Source organism: Watersipora subatra, chromosome 8 (assembly GCF_963576615.1).
Source record: "Watersipora subatra chromosome 8, tzWatSuba1.1, whole genome shotgun sequence".
Lineage (NCBI taxonomy): Eukaryota > Metazoa > Bryozoa > Gymnolaemata > Cheilostomatida > Watersiporidae > Watersipora > Watersipora subatra.
In genome coordinates, this window is record NC_088715.1 from 27,645,759 (window position 1) to 27,665,968 (window position 20,210).

The following is a 20,210-nucleotide window of genomic DNA, read 5'->3' on the forward strand; positions in this document are numbered from 1 at the left end:
TCAAACTTTGTTGCAATTTTTGTAACAAAATTATAGTACAAAAATTGCTTTAAGAACTTTTTTCTGGAATCCTGTTTTATGTTATTAAGGTAAGGCTGGGCGGTTTTGGGCACCAACTGTATACCGAGACCGCACCTGTTTAAACCGATACCGTACCGCATACCGATATTGAGAGAACAACTCCCAAAAACATACGGTTCGGTTTACACACCAACAAATACCGCAAAATGAGACAAACCGCATGAATTTTTGGGAGTTGTGTTCTACCTACCATTGCTACGCAGCACTAGCCAGGTCTACTTGAGTAAAGGGTCCCTGTGTACAAGGGATGGCATTTAGATTGCACCATCCACCTGTTGGTTCATTCCACCACTCTTAACTCTAAAGTTGGATATTGTGTATTCTTTATTTTAAGCAAGCGTGTAGAAAGCGAGCATAGAATACAAAATCACAGACACACATAAAATCATGTACCATGTCGTTGAGAACAAACCCAGCTCTTCAGCAATGAACGACAATTTATTTTATTTATATATGTAATTACAAATACCGTATATAAAACAACATTCAACTTGACAGCGTTTGCTGCAATCCTATATACATCTACAAATAAATTGCGTGCTTATTAATAACTAACATGGAAGAAGTAAGCAGCGTGGTTTCTACATCTAATGTAGTGTATCATAGCATTGCCAAACATCGGATTTCGATGATGTCGGTGTTAAAACATCCAAATCTGCATCTTCGGTAGATTTCAATGATGATGATGTCGGTGATAAAAACCCCAAATCAGCATCCTCGGTGTCTTCACCTACCAATGATGACTAAAATCAATTAGAGTACGAACTACAAAGTAAACAGAAACAAAATATAGAGCAGTCCGCGAACGTGAGGAGAGTGAACAGCGAAGAGTAAAATTTTGCAAGCAACAATGTCTATATCAGTAATTGTCATTCTAAAAGCTTTGAACAATGTCTATATCATAAAATTTTGTTCTTGAGAGCTTCAAAGAAATAACGCACATTATTAAAATAATAGATTTTATTTAAGTTCAGGTGGTTAGTTAAATGCAGACTGGAAACAAAACTCCTAATGATAAGGAATTAATTATTACAATTAAAAAGATATGCAACTGACAAAGTGTATGGTTTGGAAATTATCATTGACAGTCATAACAAACACGAAAATTTTGAGTTCGAGTCTTGAATAAATAATATTCTCATTAATTCTGCTGCCTAGCTAGTATTTCCTCTCCATTTACATTTATAAAAAAATAGTACGGACACTAAAACTGCAATAACTGGCAAGTCAATGTTCACGGATGTCCATCTGATTAGCATCAATCTTTATTGAATCAAAAATAATAAAAAAATGATCCGCACCCATGCATACGATAGATTTAGACTTAGAGATTAGAATAAAAAATCAAATGCCTCCTAGCCATACCAACTAATGCACCAAGTACCGACACCAACCTTAAGTGTGACCACTCATGGCCTAACATGGTGTATAATAAGAAACAATGAAAGCATTTACCTTCTGCGATACTCTCGCCGTAGATTCTAGCATGACGACTCTTCATCCTGCAAAGGATGGCCCCCTGCGACGAACACCATCTCCATCCACCAATCAATCTGCTCTATTTTGGCGCCACTTTTACCATGTGACAACGGTTGCTCGGTCTACCTGAGTGCGTACCGATACCGCATGAATGTTCACATAATTGTTCGGTATTCTCGGTGCGTGAACGACCGAACCGCACCGCGCGGTTCCATTGTGACATTTTTACCGCTCGGTTTTAAAAGCAAGTACCGCAAAAAAACGGTAATACCGACATACCGCCCAGCTTTATATTAAGGTGTGTGGCTGTAACAAGAGCTTCCACTATTTAACCATCATTTGTAATTACTTGTAATCACACGCTACCTCTGATGTATTGCCTCTTATTTCTCTGTGTTTTGCCATTTACTACAGTTGGCTGTGCTGGACAGCGATGAGATGAAACGGCTGGAAAATGACAACGACTGGCACTTTGTAACCCTCGGAGACCAGCAGAACTTTGGCATCAGGACAGCCGGACTCGAAGACAAGGCGACCGCCTGCCAAATGCTCGTTTGCTATGCTCGAGAACTCAAACAGGACTTTGCCATGTACACAAAGGAGGTGTGTATCTTGTAGGCTACCTCCTACCTTTTAGATATCATCTTTGTAAATTAAATTATACATAAATTAAATTGTTTTACATATTTTATGTGAAAAAGTAATTTTGACTCTTATTTCAGCTTTTTCTGGTTGTCTAATAAGATAAGACAACTTCAGTGTTTTCTGACCTGAGATCCTCTCAATTGCTGAACTAGTCCATATTAGTGTCCAAGAAATATTTTTAGCAGAGCAAAAACTTTTATGCAGCCATTTTGAATATCTATCATGTAAAGAAAGAGAAACTTTTAGCAATTAGTTCAGCTTGCCCATTCAAAATGAGCACAAATTTTAGCCTTGCAATACTAGTAGGCTTACAGATGGTATCGTAATTTCTCAGTCCGATGATTGATTTATATAACAAATAGTACAATATTGAATTGTTATATAACAATGTAACAAATTTCTAGGTAAATAAGAGGATTTTTAAAAGGCCTCTGAAAGTTAAACCATCTCAGCTAATTCAAGCACCAAAAATCTGTTTGAATTCAAATACATTTTCTATTCGAACAATTTGGTTGAGTATCAAATTGTTCGATTAAGGAGTAGGTCCAGCTCTGAGGTTCCACTGAATATCTCAATAAAGTTGAAGCGTGAGGCGTCTCCTTAAATTTGGAGTTATTCTTTACATGCTCCTTGCATAGATATGTAGTCTATATGATGATTACTCTATGGAATTGTGGTTGATCATCTTGTCATGGTTGGCCTTCGTGACCTACAAACAATATTTGCGCAAAATTCAGGCTATGATTTGTAATGATGCATCAAAAAGCATGAGCTCACCCAGTGCCAGGCTACACATCCACTTGTAGTGCTCCTACGGATGAGAAGGTTATGTAATTTTTAAATCCAAAGGAATCCACTCTTTTATGTTTATGAAATGTGAAAGTATCCTTGTGCACTCTGCGGTACATTTATGTAAAAATCCTTTTTTATGTTATATCATTGTAGTTGTGATCAGGTTTAGGTTAACATTTGCATGGTGGGTCAGTATGAAATCTTTTCTGATTGTTCTTCCAGGTGGTGGAAATTATGGTACCTTTGCTCAAATTCTATTTCCATGATGATTGTCGGGTGGCTGCTGCAGAGAGCCTTCCTTACTTACTTGACTGCGCAAAGGAACTCGGTGAAGGTATGCTGTATACTTGGCTACAGTATCGAATGGGCTGAAATTGCCTTGAACAAAATTTCAACATATTTGCATTAAATATTGTCTTTGATGGTGCACTTTGTTACACTCAGCAATGTCCTGCTTTGTTTACTTGGACCATGCATGAGTTTCTTTGAGGTTTATGCAAGGTATACGCATTTATAAAATCATGAAATGGCTGCTTCCGGCGCAATCGTCTTCATTTTTAATAGATGGAGTCGCTATTAATTCGCCATCAAACAGACTATTCATTCGGCTATTTCAAGGGGCTTTACAATAGGAAAAAGAAGTAATAACAGCACATTTTACCTCAACTGTTTGTGTAAAATCTTTACTATAATAAGAGCCGTGTCTATCGATCTGTCACGTCGACCTCGGACCTGAAAACCGGATATTCAGATTCCTCAATTCGTCGGAAATCCGGCTATAGATCTTAAAATCTTGGAATAAATATTCCATACCGAAGAGGATTCGATCTTGGACCAAGCCGTTCACCAGTCTTACACCTAGCCCACTAGATTACGGAAGTCGAATTGCTAGTCTGCCAATATAAGTCATTATATCAGAGCAATACCTAACTGCTTTACGTATGACGCGGGTCATAGAATAACGTCACGAGAAGCTGTTCGCTCACATTATTAAACTGGCTAATAGCAAAACTCTCACTACTTCTCATTGTTTATAAGACAAAAAACTTTTCTCATGATATGTAGTTTGAAAGTTAGAATGGCAAATGTTGTTATATGTTAAATACAAATCAATTTTCTGTCCAAATACTCTTCTATTACACGGGCAACGCCGGGTGGCACAGCTAGTTTAAGAATAATTGTACACATCTATTACATATGATGCTCTCAAGGCCCACAGGACTCTCGGCCTACTAGTTTTACATAATATTTTAAAATAATGTTGAGTTGATCGGAAATTTAGGTTTGATTCTATTAGGATATCTATGCAGCTGGAGTTGTCATTACATGACTGACTGTGTCTGTGTATATTAAGAGTAAGGCATAAATAGACCATGATCATGTTGCAGAATTTGTGCAGAGCATGTGGGACTTCATTCTTCCCAGCCTTCTTAAATCAATAGAGTCAGAACCTGAGCAGGACATCCAAGCGGAGGTGATGAGCTCACTAGCTCAGGTATTTGATAGCATCAGTTCTTAAGATGTCTCATCATTGAGTCTATTGTAACGAGTGGCCCCATCCCCATCTCTTCCTCATAGGTATTAATAGCTTGCTATTTAGGTGTTCATTCAACATCATCATTTGTTACAAATTTGCTAATTGTGGAGGGAATGAAATCGTTTATTTCCGCAATATCGTTTGCATGGCGCAATGGCAATACAAGGAAGCTTTTTTGTATACATCTACCAGTGATGTTATTGGCCAGTTTAAGTGGAAAGTATATGCCCACTGGCTTGCTCTCACTTGTCGACTGTTAACATTTAAAGGTGAGGCAACTCCTGCTAATCTACTTACTGCCAGCAAACTGGCAGTAGTTTGCTGTTAGCAATTTCAGTTGCGGATGCTTAAAGGTTGACTTGCAACAAAATTCACATTACAGTTATTTGGTATCAAAAGATTCGCCATGTCTTACTCTATTGTGTTGTTAGTGCCAAATATGTGGGAATGGGATTACAAGCTCTTAAAAGCTCAAAAACGAACAGAAAATCGCAGCCACACGAGACCGCCCTAGTTTGGATTCGTTTTCCAAAACGGCTAAAATGTGACGTATGTTTGCTAAAACGGCTAAAATGTGTGCGAGATAGTTTATGTTTACACTTTCATGCATCCTTATTCGTCGAACTATTTTCACAAATATACTTCACGCTTGCGATAAAAACCATGTCTATTGTTCTTACGCGTCTATTTTATCGGCATCGTAATGCTGCAACTTTGAGCACTGATATCTCAAAACATAGCATAAAAATATGTTTAATTTTTTAAGCTTAGCTTGAACGATTGCATATCATTCTCTGATAAAAATGATGAGCTTTTTGGTCCGCTATGATGGTTGAAAAATGCTGTAGAAATTTTTCGCGCCATATAGCGGGAATTGTAAGTCACATGATCAGATAATGTTAGTTTCAGTTCAAGTTTGATCTATCGCAAATGGCAAACACGCTATCTCATATTAAACTTGTTTATTTCAATTCGTCATAATGTCTAATGCGCCACATAGTGTTTGTGCAGCTGCCAAACTGAGAAGCACCTTTTTTTGGCCAAGAGCTGAGAAAAGACTAGACCTTCACCGGGCGTGGAGCAACTGGGTGAAGCTGGATGTGACAAACTTTATTTATTCGTCTGCTTACTCTTACCTTTGTTTTCGCCAGTTCAAAGACGACATGTTTTCTAACCTGTTTGCATACTCCACATATCACCAAAGCACGTGAGTAATTTATTTTATGAACTACTTGTATTAGTAGTTGTAACTCGGGTTATTATCTAGTATTCTCCTAATAGTACTGTATTAATCTATATTTAATATAACAATATTAATGTCATTTAATTGTAATATTATATTATTAGTATTTTATCTTTTTAATTACGTGTATTATTCTTATTATAATAACAAAACTAATTCATACTGCATATCTATCTGTAAAACGTAATATATTAATATATAATTGATAAAATAATGTTGTTTCACGATAAATTTCGCCAAATTTCTTAACCCCACTCACTTATAGATATGTTATATAAAATAGTTATTGTCATTTTCTGGTATCATCGTTAATAGCATATTAATATTATTAGTTGATTATTATTAGATGAAGAGTTTGTGCCAACCACTGAAGACTGGGAAGAGTTTGAGCGCTATGTTGGCCAGCGTCAAACGCTCTCCAATTACATGTAAGATAGAGCTGAACTAAACCAAACTTGACAAAATATAAAAAATATCCATAGAGTTATTACTCACATTTTATGTTTACAATATCATGGATTCTGATAGGGTTTTGTAAAATCTGTGTCATGATTGCATGGCTATATATTTATTCTTTTTCTGATCAAGCAAATATGATATAATAACAGAAAATGATGTTGTACAAATCTTATTGCAAGTCAACTATTGTGTTGTGATTTCAGAACCGAATCCTCCTTCAAAGAGGAGAAAATAATAGTAAGTGTGACAGCACTCCAGCGACTATTTCACTGTCACACCTGCGCCCTCCCCTGCTCATTCACGATGGTGCGAGAAGGCGGATGGGTAGAGTTCAAGGTTACATGTGCCTCCTGTCACCGATCGTACACTTGGGAAACAACTGCCAGGGTGAACAGAGCTCACGTCATCAACCCCCTGCTGGCAGCTGCATCACTCTTTCCTGGCGGATGCCTTACGCAGAACCTCCGATTTCTGTCGCTCCTGAACATCGCAATACCAAGCCACAGCGTTTGCCTCTACCAACAAAGAGAATACTTACATGGTGTGAGTGTTAATATTTACTCATAAACTTGGAAAATGTGAGTAAAAGCTTGGCACACTAATTGAATAACAACATTTAGAAACATTTTTTTTTTGAAATGAAAATATGTCATCCTTCAAGCAAAATATATTATAATTCAAAATTCTGATTCATCATAATATAGCACAAAAAGGGGGAAGAGGATTCTACATTCTTAGACTAATGATAATGATACAAATTAATTTTGTATAATGAAGTTTTACAATATTTTACAGTGTATTGCTGAGCAGTACACCCTGCATAACGAGGGATTGATGGCAGCAATCGATTGGGAGCTTGATTTGGCAGGTGACGGTAGATGCGATAGTCCGGGGCATTGCGCACTATACAGAGCCTACACTATGATGGATCAGAGCTGCGGTTTAATAGTCAGCAGCCATCTTGTCAAGGTAAAACTTTGACAGTTTTTACTTCACAGCCTGACAAAAACCCAAATTTTTTAGTAGTTATCAATACATAAACGTGAAGTTGCTCATCTAGCTAAATAGTTCATTCAAATAATGTGAAAGTAATTGTTGGTCGTAACTTTCTTTACATTGCAGTCAACAGAGACCACCAGCTCTAACACCATGGAGCTGGAAGGCTTCAAGCGATGCCAGTCCGATCTAATTTCCCACGGCCTGAGAGTGAGGTCCATTACAACGGATGTTGTTACAAAGGTTGTGTGCATACTGCAAGCTTGTGTTTTGGCTTATGCCGCAAATTTGTCGCCGTGAGCGACGGCCTCTACCTGCATGCTTGGTGTCTAAGATTCGGGCTCTTTTCCCACCAACGAATGATGAAGAAGAGTTTGCAGACTTGCAAACAAGATTTGCGGCATAAACCAAAACAAGATTGCGGTATGCACACAACCTTTTCCGAGCATTTGGCGATGGCTCTCCAAATGGGAAAAGATTATCTACCAAAACAACTATTGAAAAACAATAATTGCTGATCATCAAAATAATCTCGATCTTTATATAATAAAATCATAAAACTAATACACTCTTTACTGTAGTAAGTGTACAAGCCAAATATACCAGTTCTCCTTGTGTTCCACGAGTTCAGAATATGTGTGTTCAACTGATGCATTAAATGTGTAACACAAGAATTGTAGATAATGCTTGACACATTAGCATAACCTTGGTGTTGTTGGCATTAAATGAATATCCAACTCACTATGATATCGCAGGTAATTATTCCACCTCAACTCAAGGGGTGCAGACGCCACAAATTCGTTTACACCAGGATGCATACGCAGGCATTCATGCTCCCCTCGGTGAAGGAGACAATGCGCAAACTCAGCATAATGGCAGCACAAACATTCAGGAAGAGATGGCATGTCTTGACAACGCTCGCAGGCACACCACTCTGTAGCCGGTGGTATTAGCTCCTAAAGAAATGAACAGATATGTCTATGCAACCATAGCTAATACATCAGGTCGATGTTATCCAACAGTATATCAGTGCAGCACTAGATTTAAATATTAAAATTGTTAATGTTGTCATTCGAGAAAAATCTGTAATTATTTTTTCGCAATATTGAAGCGATAATTATCATCATTAAAATCATATATAATAATATTCGTTCTATCACTCTCAAGCTAAAACTATTACTACTAGCTAGCTTGGCACATAAGAGCTGGCTAGTGGCGGTGCTTACTTGCTGGGAGGTTTTATTCTGTTGAGGATTTTCTTCAGATAGAGCGTCAGGCTCGAAACGCCAGGGTCTTAACTCTTCAGAATTTGACATTTTTTATGATCGCAACTCAGACATGAATAGTCGAACGGAATGGCCAAGCCGAAACTGTAAAGTAGCGAGCATCTATATTTGATACGGGGTCTTAGGTAAAACCCGAAGTGATTATCATAAACTATTGCTACGATAAGTTTGATATTGAGCTTTTTATTGGCCTTTCAATTCACGCGAGAACATCACGTGACAAGACAATAACCATACAGCGCGGATACGTCATCGAAATCAAGAGATTCCAATCTACGGCGGCTTTTTGTTTTTGAGCTTTTAAGAGCTTTTAATCACATTTCCACATATTTGGCACCTACCACACAACAGAGTAAAACATGGCGAATCTTTTGATACCAAATAACTGTAATGTGAATTTTGTTGCAAGTCAACCTTTAAGAAAAATTTAGATTTTGGTTTATGCTAGGCTGTTTTAAGTTATTTTTAGCGCTTTTACTTGAGATATTTTTTACCAAAATATCATTTGATGTCAGCCATAGGCTTTGTACAAGTTTTTCGTATTCGGATGATCATATCATGCGATTATTAGAATTTTTTGGTTAAAGCCTTTTATGCCGTTTCTAAGCATAAAAGGTAGGATCCAGAACAGAGAGTAGAATGCAGTCCGGCATTAACTGTTTGGCTCGTCAGATATGTCTGCTGTCAGTACAGAAACTGTTAAAATATAACTAGTGGTTGCCTCGTTTCAAACTTCAGACAGTTGACTAATTCATACTGATATGGTCTTTACAGACTTTCTGGTTATAGCATCATAATTACAAAGATTTTCCAAAGTTTATGTTTGGTTTCAGTGCATCGAGAAAAAGGGAAAGGGTGCCCTTGGTGACCCCCACTTGCAGGAGCTGGCAGGCACCATAACAACTCTGTTAGATGATCATTTTAAGAGACAGGAAGAGAGACACGAGCAGAGGAAAGATGAAGATTACGACGAAGACCAAGAAGAAAATCTCAAAAATGAAGTGCGTGCTGGTTATTTCCTACTCTGTTAAATGTTTTCTGATTGGCTGAATCCTTGCTAACTAATGCGGAGCGTGTGAAGTGAAATTAGTGTTAAACCACGTTAGGAACGTTTATGTTATAGGGAATTTACGTTATAAGAAGTTAAGAACAGTAAAATACATGTAAGTTGCTTTCATCCATTCCAAGATCTGTCCAAACTCACCCCTTTGGCCATACAAACAGAAAAACTTGACATAACTTTTTTATTGGTAGGCTGGTACCGTAACTGCAGTATTATTGGTAGGCTGGTACCGTAACTGCAGTATTATTGGTAGGCTGGTACCGTAACTGCAGTATTATTGGTAGGCTGTACCGTAACTGCAGTATTATTGGTAGGCTGTACCGTAACTGCAGTATTATTGGTAGGCTGTACCGTAACTGCAGTATTATTGGTAGGCTGTACCGTAACTGCAGTATTATTGGTAGGCTGTACCGTAACTGCAGTATTATTGGTAGGCTGTACCGTAACTGCAGTATTATTGGTAGGCTGTACCGTAACTGCAGTATTATTGGTAGGCTGTACCGTAACTGCAGTATTATTGGTAGGCTGTACCGTAACTGCAGTATTATTGGTTCGCATCCACAACTTTTCTTTTTCTCATCAATCTTACTGGTTTTATAGCCCTGGTTTTATAGCCCTGGTTTTATAGCCCTGGTTTTATAGCCCATGGTTGCGGTACTTTTACAATAAGTCGTTGGGAGCACACATCTTCGACGTTAATTTGCAACGGTTTGCTTATTTTTTCTAAACAGCAAAATCTATTATGCAAAGTAAAACTAATAACAGATTTGTTGTTTGTCTACAGTAAAACAACAAAAAGGTTTTTCAATAAAAAGTGGTACTACCTTTTTGTCGTCTATCTGCATCCAGGGGTCAAGGTTAGTATAAAAGATAACTTTCGATGATACCTCAACTCGTGACATTGATTAATCGAGTGCCTTCAAGTACATATTTATGATCGATTGCTCAGCTACCTCTTCTCTGTTTTGTTGACGATCTATCACGACGAACTAGAATGTCACGGAAGTTGTTCATATAATATATATAAAGCTATACACGTGTCGTTTTTGCTTTTGCAAGTGCGGCGAGATCGATTAACATTCAAATCGAATTTGAGAACTCGCCCGACTTGACACTTTACGTTATACGCAATTGTTTACGTAGTACGAAGCAAAAACTTCACATAAATTTTTACGTTATCTGAAATTTACGTTATATAAGCGTCTACTGTATAAGGATTGTTTTTTGTATCTTATTTGCTTCGACTGATTTCCTTATACAGTAATTCTTTATTGTTCGCAGTTAATCCGGACCAGTTCCCTCGCCTCAAGTGAAAATCCACAAAATAAAAACTAACAAACTTTTAACTAACGTGTAATGGAGTCACTTTCATTAATCATAAGTCGTCTCTTCATTTTCTTAAGTTCATTAGACAAATTTGAGAGGCATGATGAAAGGTGTCACAATCACTTTTACATTTCACAAAACCTGACAGTAGCGAACTGCAACTGCTGCTAGAGCATTGGTGCTTTCCTAGGGATCTTAGGAGCCAGAGTGTGATAGAGATTTATGAACTTTTGTTCATTTTCTTTGATTTTTCAATTAATATGTTTTAACCCCTTTTAAGTGCTAAAGCCGCGAAAGGCAGCGAGGGGTTGTTTGTGTTTAAAATGGAGCTAAGATGTTTCTGTTTGCTATACCAATTATAGTTGCATACCGAATAATCTCTCCTAAATGCTGCCTCTTATCTATTACAGGATGCTACAGACGTGTACATACTCTCAAAGATATCAGATATAATTCATTCTCTTTTTGGTACGATGGGTTCCGACTTTCTTCCTGTCTTTGAGCATCTTCTCAACCAGTTTGTGAGGCTCATAAAGCCCGATGCTCCCTGGTCAGACCGGCAATGGGGAATCTGCATCTTTGATGACTTGCTCGAGTTCACCGGACCCGTAAGTTGCCTTACTTAGCCTTGACATGTAGCCTTATGAACTGTGCATTAGGTATTACACCGCTCTTACGTGTAGCCTTAGTAACTGTGCATGGGGTGTTACGCAGCCTTCAAAAGCAGTCTTAGGAACTGTGCATGGGGCATTACGCAGCCTTCAAAAGCAGCCTAGATACACAAGCTAGATTCATAGCTACAAACATATTTCATTCAGTTTTACACTCTGCACTTGGCTAGTTCTTTGCTAAACATTACATTTAGAGAAAAATGTTTCATTAACCTTTTTTCTAATAGTTGTGCAATTTTTTTAGCATTAAATGCATTTACACACCCGCTATCGTTTTGACACCACTAGAATGAGAAATTGTTAAAAATAGCTTATTATTCTGAACCATTAGGCTTACAGATTTTTTATAGAAACTCATTTGGTGTTATGAAGTTGTCGGCACTTTAAAGACGCAATCGTAAGTTCATTGTAATAAAACTCCGCTTTGCATCTATTTATATTGAGCAGGAGTTGTGTGCTCCTCAAGAAAGGTGTACTTACACGTATTGTGTACTTTGTGCTTCAATTGTCTTGTACTTAACAAAATTTCCAGCTTTTACAAATGTAGCATACATAATGGGAGTTGTATGCTTCATAAAGGTAATACACTTACAGGAGTTGTGTGCTCTGTACGTGCAACATACTGTTTTCTTCTTAATTGTCCTGTAGGAATGATGTGCTGTTTTCTATTTATTCAGACAGCTATAAAATATCAGACATATTTTCTGCAATCAATGTGCGCTGCTCTGACAGACAAGCAGCCTGAGATCAGACAAGCGTCAGCATATGGTATCGGTGTAATGGCCATGTTTGGACAGAAGGCGTATAATGAAACCCTCACAGGTAAGCATTAGAGTCTGAGAGGGTTTTAGTAATTCAGACATAAACATCAAAGACTTGAAGATGAACTCGCACAAAACTTTAGTAGTTTTTATCAGAAAGTATCGGTATTTTTTATCATATGCGATTGCCTTTATATTTGAGTTATTCTGGCTGCCAGGATGTTTCAAGATTAAAATCGACCAAACTTGATGACAGTTTAAATGTGAAAGTGTCAAGTGAAAGTATGATTATGGCATCTATAGTTGCAATCAGACCGGACAGACTAGAGACGCTTAAACCTTTGAACCGTAACGGCAGGTATTTCGGCATTCACATGGCTCTGTTTACAAGATCTGTTTCATAGTAACAGCGTAAATCAATCAAATTAATTCTTGCATAGGATGTTAGACCTGAAATTTCACTTCCATTTGTCACAGTTTTCGAATATCTTTATCTACTTCCTTCGTTATAATAACAAATTTTATTAGAATGATATCACGAAAAAATGATATGATTTGCTCGTTGGTAGGTCATAAATGATTGTGATGCAAATGAAGAATTTCATGATACTGTTAATAGTTTTCCAGTATATTTTGAGCCGTGAAATGATGATAAACATGCACTCAATGGATATGATAGTAAGTGTTTTTGCGAGTTTTTACAATCGTACGAACTTTTATAGTTTCAGCCTGAATAGTTTCAGCACTGTTTTTTTCTGTTTGACGATATTTGCTGTGGGTTGCCCGATTTTGTACTGGTGTTTTACCAAATATCATTGTATTATGAGCACATTTAGATATATTTAATAAAAGTTTGAAAACTTCGGATCGTTGGACAAATTGCCCAAGGTTGACAAGAATGGCCAGGGTTCAAAGGGTTAACACTTTAACTTGAACACAATAGCCGATATCAACTATAGCAATGAAAACAACTAGTGACGACATTGTGCGCGTGTTTTTCTTCTATTTTAGCCGCTATCATGTTTGGTCGATTTTAATCTTAACTCTTTGAACTCTGGCCGTCCTTGTCAATGTGTGTCAGTATCCCCGGGCAATTTGTCCAACGGTAGTAAATTTTGAAACATTAAAGATATCTAAATATGCTCATAACCTAATAATATTTGGTAAAACACTAGTAAAAAGGTCCAGCAACACACGGCAAATGTTACCAAATAGAAAAAAGCATTTCACAGTTCTTTAAATTGAAACCGTAAAACTTTACAGTGGCATCATATCCATTTAGCACGCGTTCATCATTTTATGACTTGAAATAATCTGCAAATTTATGGTTATCATATAATGTAGTTCTTCATCTGCATCACAATCATTCATGACATACCAACAAATGAGTTGGATCAATTTCTTTCTCGATTGTAAAATTGTTAATATAACCAAAGAAGTTGTTAAAAATATTTGAAAATGGTTGACAATGAAAGCAAAGTTTTCAGTCTAACACCCTGTGCAAGAATTAATTTGAATGCTTTACGCTGTTACTTTCAAACAGCATTTGTAAACAGAGCCATGTGAGTGACGGTATTCTGGCCATTAGGGTTTCTGTCACACCCTACGCAGTGCTATAATACCTGCCATCAGGGTTCAAAAGGTTAAAACAACCTAGCAGTCAGATCACTTCATACGTCAACAACAGTAGCAATTGATAGAAAATTACCAATACTTTCTGATAAAATCTTCTAAAATTTTGTGCAAGTAAATCTTGAACCGTAGTTGTGCTACTAATTTGGTTTTATAACTGAACATAAGTGATCACTCACATATCTTGTGGCTCGTTTTCTCTTCCTAGGAAATTGATGAGTAAGTTTTACATAATCAAAATATCAAATTTGAAATATCAAAGGAGCTCTCAGTTACTCCATGGTTACTGAGCCTTCAACTAGAATGATATATAACGACTTGTAGACGAAGAACTGCTCTCAGTTTTAAGAGTAAAAGGTTGTCTCTACATTTCCTCATTTAACTTTTGAACAATTACGAAGATTTTACAAACTTTACGGAAGCAACTGTTCATATATAGACAAAGGTATTCTCATTTGTAACGCATTGAAAGTAACTCAGTGTAAATCAGTACCGGTCCACAAATGTTTTATGGTTCGATTCATTTCCTTAACCCAACTTATTTTTTGTTTGGCTAATTTTTAGCAGTCACATGTAATGTGTTTTTAGTAAAATATAGCAATGCAAATTATAGTCACTCGAATGTTACTAAATCACAAATTGTTTATGTTCCTGCTTTACCAGAATGAGAGCCGTGTCTGTCTGTCCATCCGATGTTAGGGTTAACAATGTAGTTAGGGCTAAAGATAGCCTTGTACGGTGCTCCAAGTCATGGCATTTAGCTTACTGGACTTACACTAATATTTATACCGATCGATTGCTTTACGGGATTTCAGAATAATTGTATTCTGTTGTATATTTAGCCGCATTCCCTGTCCTTTGCACCATGATACAAGACAGTAATTCTAGAAGTCTGGAAAATGTGAATGCTACGGAGAATGCTATCTCTGCAGTCACCAAGATGTGCAAGTACGCTCCAGGTATGTCTAGCAGTGTTGTTTTAGGTACAGACAGAGCTCCGCTTACTGTAGATTTATTCATGTACAAAGTACTGTTGGGAGAGCGAGTGGATTAAATAAATTTATTATTTGCTGCTGTTATTTTTTCCCAGTTAATTGACTTTTCACTACTGTTAATCCTGGTTCATTTTGGTTACCATTCACACCTTAACTGGTTACCATTCGCACATTAACTGGTTACCATTCACACATTAACTGGTTAACATTCGCACCTTAACTGGTTACCATTCGCACCTTAACTGGTTACCATTCGCACCTTAACTGGTTACCATTCGCACATTAACTGGTTACCATTCGCACCTTAACTGGTTACCATTCGCACATTAACTGGTTACCATTCACACCTTAACTGGTTACCATTCGCACATTAACTGGTTACCATTCGCACCTTAACTGGTTACCATTCGCACCTTAACTGGTTACCATTCGCACCTTAACTGGTTACCATTCGCACCTTAACTGGTTACCATTCGAAAAGAAATTCGAACAGAAATATTTGGCTTGACTCTTTTCCTACTACAAGTTGCAAGGCGTCCAATAGGAACCATGATAACATGTGGGTGTAGTTACAAGGTGTCCAACGTGAACCATGATAGCATGTGGGTGGAGTTACAAGATGTCCAATGTGAACCATGATTACATGTGGGTGGAGTTACAAGGTGTCCAATGTGAACCATGATGACATGTGGGTGGAGTTAGTTAGAAGGTGTCCAATGTGAACCATGATGACATGTGGGTGGAGTTAGTTAGAAGGTGTCCAATGTGAACCATGATGACATGTGGGTGGAGTTAGTTAGAAGGTGTCCAATGTGAACCATGATGACATGTGGGTGGAGTTAGTTAGAAGGTGTCCAATGTGAACCATGATGACATGTGGGTGGAGTTAGTTAGAAGGTGTCCAATGTGAACCATGATGACATGTGGGTGGAGTTAGTTAGAAGGTGTCCAATGTGAACCATGATGACATGTGGGTGGAGTTAGTTAGAAGGTGTCCAATGTGAACCATGATGACATGTGGGTGGAGTTAGTTAGAAGGTGTCCAATGTGAACCATGATGACATGTGGGTGGAGTTAGTTAGAAGGTGTCCAATGTGAACCATGATGACATGTGGGTGGAGTTAGTTAGAAGGTGTCCAATGTGAACCATGATGACATGTGGGTGGAGTTAGTTAGAAGGTGTCCAATGTGAACCATGATGACATGTGGGTGGAGTTAGTTAGAAGGTGTCCAATGGGAACCATGATGACATGTGGGTGGAGTTAGGTGTCCAATGTGAACCATGATGACATGTGGGTGGAGTTAGTTAGGTGTCCAATGTGAACCTAGCCTGTGAACCAGGCGTTATAATAATTACAGCTGTTTTCTGACCATAATTTGTACATGCTGCACTGCTATTACAGAGTCCATTAATGTGGTAGAGGTGATACAACTTTGGCTAGGGTGGCTTCCTGTCTGGGAAGATACTGATGAAGCAGTTCACGTGTACGGCTACATGTGCGACTTATTTGAGAGGTAAGAAGGCCTTCTTCTCATCTGATGGTCTTCCTCTCCTGCACCAGAGCAGTCAAATTAGTTTGTCGTTGGACCCGCATTATATGTTGATACCTTCATATTTTAGATGGAATATTCCCATTAATCCGCACAATAATTGGTTAAATTCGTTTCACTCACTCCTTAATAATTATTTCCCATTGCAATTTCCCTTATTACACACAGCAATAAGACAAGTATGTGGTAGAGAGATGGAAAAATGATGTAAATAAGGAAATAATTAATAAATGAAGTAATTTGTGTTTTTGGAAAAGGGCGGAAGGGAGGTCTAGCCTTGAAGATACAGGCATCGGTAAAGGTGGCCATAGAGATTTATGAGACGCTTGAACATAGTCTGCGTGCACTTTACACTATTCTTTCTAAAGGCTTTCTCTAACTTAGCACCGTCTCTTCACTCACTTTCAGGAAATTTTATAATATTATATGTGAGCATTTACTGTGGTTAGAGAGTTGAATATTTCATCCAATTCGCATATGAAAAGTTGGTGTTTAGCGTGTCATAAGTGCATAATATACATGTTATATGAATGTATATGGCTTCAAACAAGGAAATAAACATGTATGTAGTGTGATTATATTTGTGGTCATCAACCATTAAAAAAATGAAAAGTTCAGAATTCGGCCATCATAATAATTCAATACCATAATGTTGCAGCTGTTTGATTTACACTTTTAAAATCAAAACAAAATGAGGATTAATTTAATATATAATTTATGGTTATTGACTAAATTCACAATTAGTAACAATGTAAGTGAGAATTTTAGTTTTCCAACAAACGGCTCCAGCATATTTCGCCCAACGCTGTAGAAGTTTGTCTGTAATTGTTATAGAAATAATAAAAATGGTTATTTATGACAAATGGCTAAACATCAGACCCCTGACTCGGGTGTAAACTCAAAGCTACAAGCAGTCTGATTGCAGTCAAGGTTAACCTGCTGTCATAGGGGTAACCGGCTGTCATAGGGATTAACCTGCTGTCGTAGGGATTAATCTGCTGTCGTGGGGTTAACCTGCTGTCGTAGGGATGGTGTGAACTACCCAATAGAATCTTTTTAGCAGTCTGGTACATTTGAGGCATGTTTGCTGGAAGTTGTGACACCTTCTGTCGAGTGGACAACTCTAGTATATAATGATCAAAACTTGTATTTGTTAGTCGACAACTCCGACTTCTTTGTGCTGTTTTATGGCTGAGCAGATTTGTTGATAAATAGAATTTTCCAATTGTTTTATTCTGATGTGACATATTTAAATGCAACTTTCTGTCTAATTCATGTTTATTTCATGTCTAATTCATGCTGTTTATTTTCATTTGTAGCCAAAACCCATCACTATTTGGAGAGGATGGCTGTAATATTCCTCATTTGGTATCTATTATCGCTCAAGTTTTCAATCTAGAGGTCATTGAGAGAGACAATGAGGTCTACGCTCGCCTAAAACGTTGTATAACTTCATTACAGGTAAATTGTGTAGAGCTCATTGAAGCCATGTTGTCAACCTACTTTTTAGTCCAAAGTGTTTTTTAGACCCCAAGGTACTATGAGCAGTAGGCCTACTCAATTTATTTTTTTAATGAAAATAGATATCAAAAATGGCAATACTCATTGTAATAGTAAATACTCACTGTAATAGTAAATACTCACTGTAATAGTTAATACTCGCTGTAATAGTAAATACTCACTGTAATAGTAAATACTCACTGTAATAGTTAAATACTCGCTGTAATAGTAAATACTCACTGTAATAGTAAATACTCACTGTAATAGTAAATACTCGCTGTAATAGTAAATACTCGCTGTAATAGTAAATACTCACTGTAATAGTTAATACTCGCTGTAATAATAAATACGACACTTAATTTGTTTATACAAAAGCCGTTTAAATAATCTGCTTCAAATTTATTACTTGGCCAGATGAATTTGTGTTACCAATCGATTCGTCAAGTACTAAATTTACTCTGTCTGCTGATTCGACTCTATTTTTACTGCTGTGACCTCAGTGACGGCTGAAACTCTCAGCACCGATTCGGTCATTGTATTCAGCGTTCTGATTGGTTCATTCAGTGCTTGCTTTTAATTTACTTCAACATCAGAATTGTTATATTGTATTTGTATCTGAGTAAGAAAGCCTTTCAGTTTATGATATTTGTAAATGTGGATGGTTAAGTTGCTATCAGCATGATCATCATTTCAGCTTTGAAAAACATTGGTCAGCCGATCCCGATACTTGCCTCTTTATCAGAGCTAATATAAGAGAACAAAGGGATATCAGTTGAAATGTCTATGAGATCCTTCAACATAAATATAATTCTTTATAACATATTTCATAATCATATCGCAAATGCGCCAGCACTCATGATGTGCATGGCAGTTTTTGATTTAGCATAAAATGACCCAACTTTAAAACAATCATGTTTGGATGGTGCCCACTTCATTTTGTTCTGAACGCTGTCTGATAAGCTAATCTTGAATGTTAATGAAAGTTTTTATAAAATGATTGTTAGCTTTGTAACTTTATTGATTATTTCACAGCCATAATAAAATAATAAATATTGTTAAACAACCATAATATTACCTAAATCATCACAACTGAAAATCAGCGCCAGTCATATTAGAGTGTAGCCATCATAATATGTCCTGTTGTAGAGCAATGCTGAGCTACTACAGAGCTGCATATCACAACTCGAGAATGATCACAGGGAGGCTCTGTATGCTGAGATGAACAGGCCATAGTTCCTCAGTTTCTGCTAGTTTACCAGCTATTGTTATACATTCAATCACTCGTTAGGTGCACACAGACTACAATTGGCCCTTTGTAGGGCGCTTGCCTCATCAGTCTTCATTGAGAAGACAATCCCTTTGGTTAAACAAAACAATAATACAACCTCAATTGTATGTGTACATATTACAGGTATACTGTTATATTGCATGTATTACATACATCGTTGTATCACATATGCATCTTACGTGATGGGTGGGTCATACACATTGCATATACTATGATAGCCATTATGGTTGACCATAAGCCGAAAGTAATCATTTTTGGGGTCTTCTGTTACTCCACTGCATACCTAGGTCCCAATGTCATCATCTGAATCTCATGTGCTTTTTAGTTCCTTCTGATCTCTTAGGAACAAGCGCGTGTTTTTTTTAGTAAAGGGTCATTTTGTGATGTCAGAATAAATGATCACTTATTGTCACCATTGTTGAAAGTAGGTGGAGGCAGTGTCAAAAATTGAGTTTATGTTGATGGCTGCGGTTTAAGATCTTATCTCCTATGCGAGCCGGTAAACAGTCTCCTGGTTTGGCTCGTAATTTAGCTAAACCATTGTTTTGAAAGAGAGGTTGATAACTCCAACTGAAGGTATATGTCACAGCTGATTCTCGCATGTATCATGTGCAACCATTATCTGTTAGTCATTTGTTTTATATAATTTAATAATATATATTGTTGTAGCTGGAATGTCGTCTTTGGACGCCCTTTATTGCAGTGTCTGTTATTCAAATGGCATTTATAATGAAAAGGAAGTTGATAGTTGATGTTTATTGCACCGACAGGAATACCGTTGTTATGTGACACATTAGGATAGTCAAATTGGTGCTACTTGGTGAGTGGGCCAATCAGCCAGCCAAAAATCATTTAAACTATTCATAGACTAAACGTCAATGGACTGCTTCCATGTGAAAAAATCA

The 20,210-nt window shown here is 37.3% G+C and overlaps 2 protein-coding genes across 4 annotated transcripts in view; both read left to right on the top strand.

Moving 5' to 3' along the window:
• LOC137402208 (importin-5-like) overlaps positions 1 to 19,980 on the top strand; it is a 55,466-nt gene extending 35,486 nt beyond the window's left edge. The window contains exons 16-25 of the mRNA XM_068088703.1: positions 1,975 to 2,163; positions 3,220 to 3,331; positions 4,386 to 4,492; positions 9,352 to 9,519; positions 11,318 to 11,515; positions 12,256 to 12,400; positions 14,814 to 14,930; positions 16,370 to 16,481; positions 17,837 to 17,978; positions 19,164 to 19,980. Of these exons, the coding sequence (XP_067944804.1) occupies positions 1,975 to 2,163; positions 3,220 to 3,331; positions 4,386 to 4,492; positions 9,352 to 9,519; positions 11,318 to 11,515; positions 12,256 to 12,400; positions 14,814 to 14,930; positions 16,370 to 16,481; positions 17,837 to 17,978; positions 19,164 to 19,250 (1,377 nt within the window). The 3' untranslated portion in view covers positions 19,251 to 19,980. The remainder of the gene's footprint in view (positions 1 to 1,974; positions 2,164 to 3,219; positions 3,332 to 4,385; positions 4,493 to 9,351; positions 9,520 to 11,317; positions 11,516 to 12,255; positions 12,401 to 14,813; positions 14,931 to 16,369; positions 16,482 to 17,836; positions 17,979 to 19,163) is intronic.
• Positions 5,542 to 8,260, top strand: LOC137402210 (uncharacterized). Of its 3 annotated transcripts, XM_068088709.1 has the most exons (5): positions 5,542 to 5,741; positions 6,124 to 6,205; positions 6,440 to 6,779; positions 7,032 to 7,205; positions 7,359 to 8,260. In XM_068088709.1, the coding sequence occupies exons 3-5, from the start codon at positions 6,540 to 6,542 to the stop codon at positions 7,530 to 7,532; spliced, it is 588 nt and encodes a 195-aa protein (XP_067944810.1). In that variant the 5' UTR covers positions 5,542 to 5,741; positions 6,124 to 6,205; positions 6,440 to 6,539; the 3' UTR covers positions 7,533 to 8,260. The 3 variants fall into 3 exon arrangements, with proteins under 3 accessions (XP_067944810.1, XP_067944808.1, XP_067944809.1); XM_068088707.1 differs by lacking the exon at positions 6,124 to 6,205; XM_068088708.1 differs by lacking the exon at positions 5,542 to 5,741 and having other exon boundaries at positions 6,020 to 6,205.
• Positions 19,981 to 20,210: the final 230 nt, after the last annotated feature.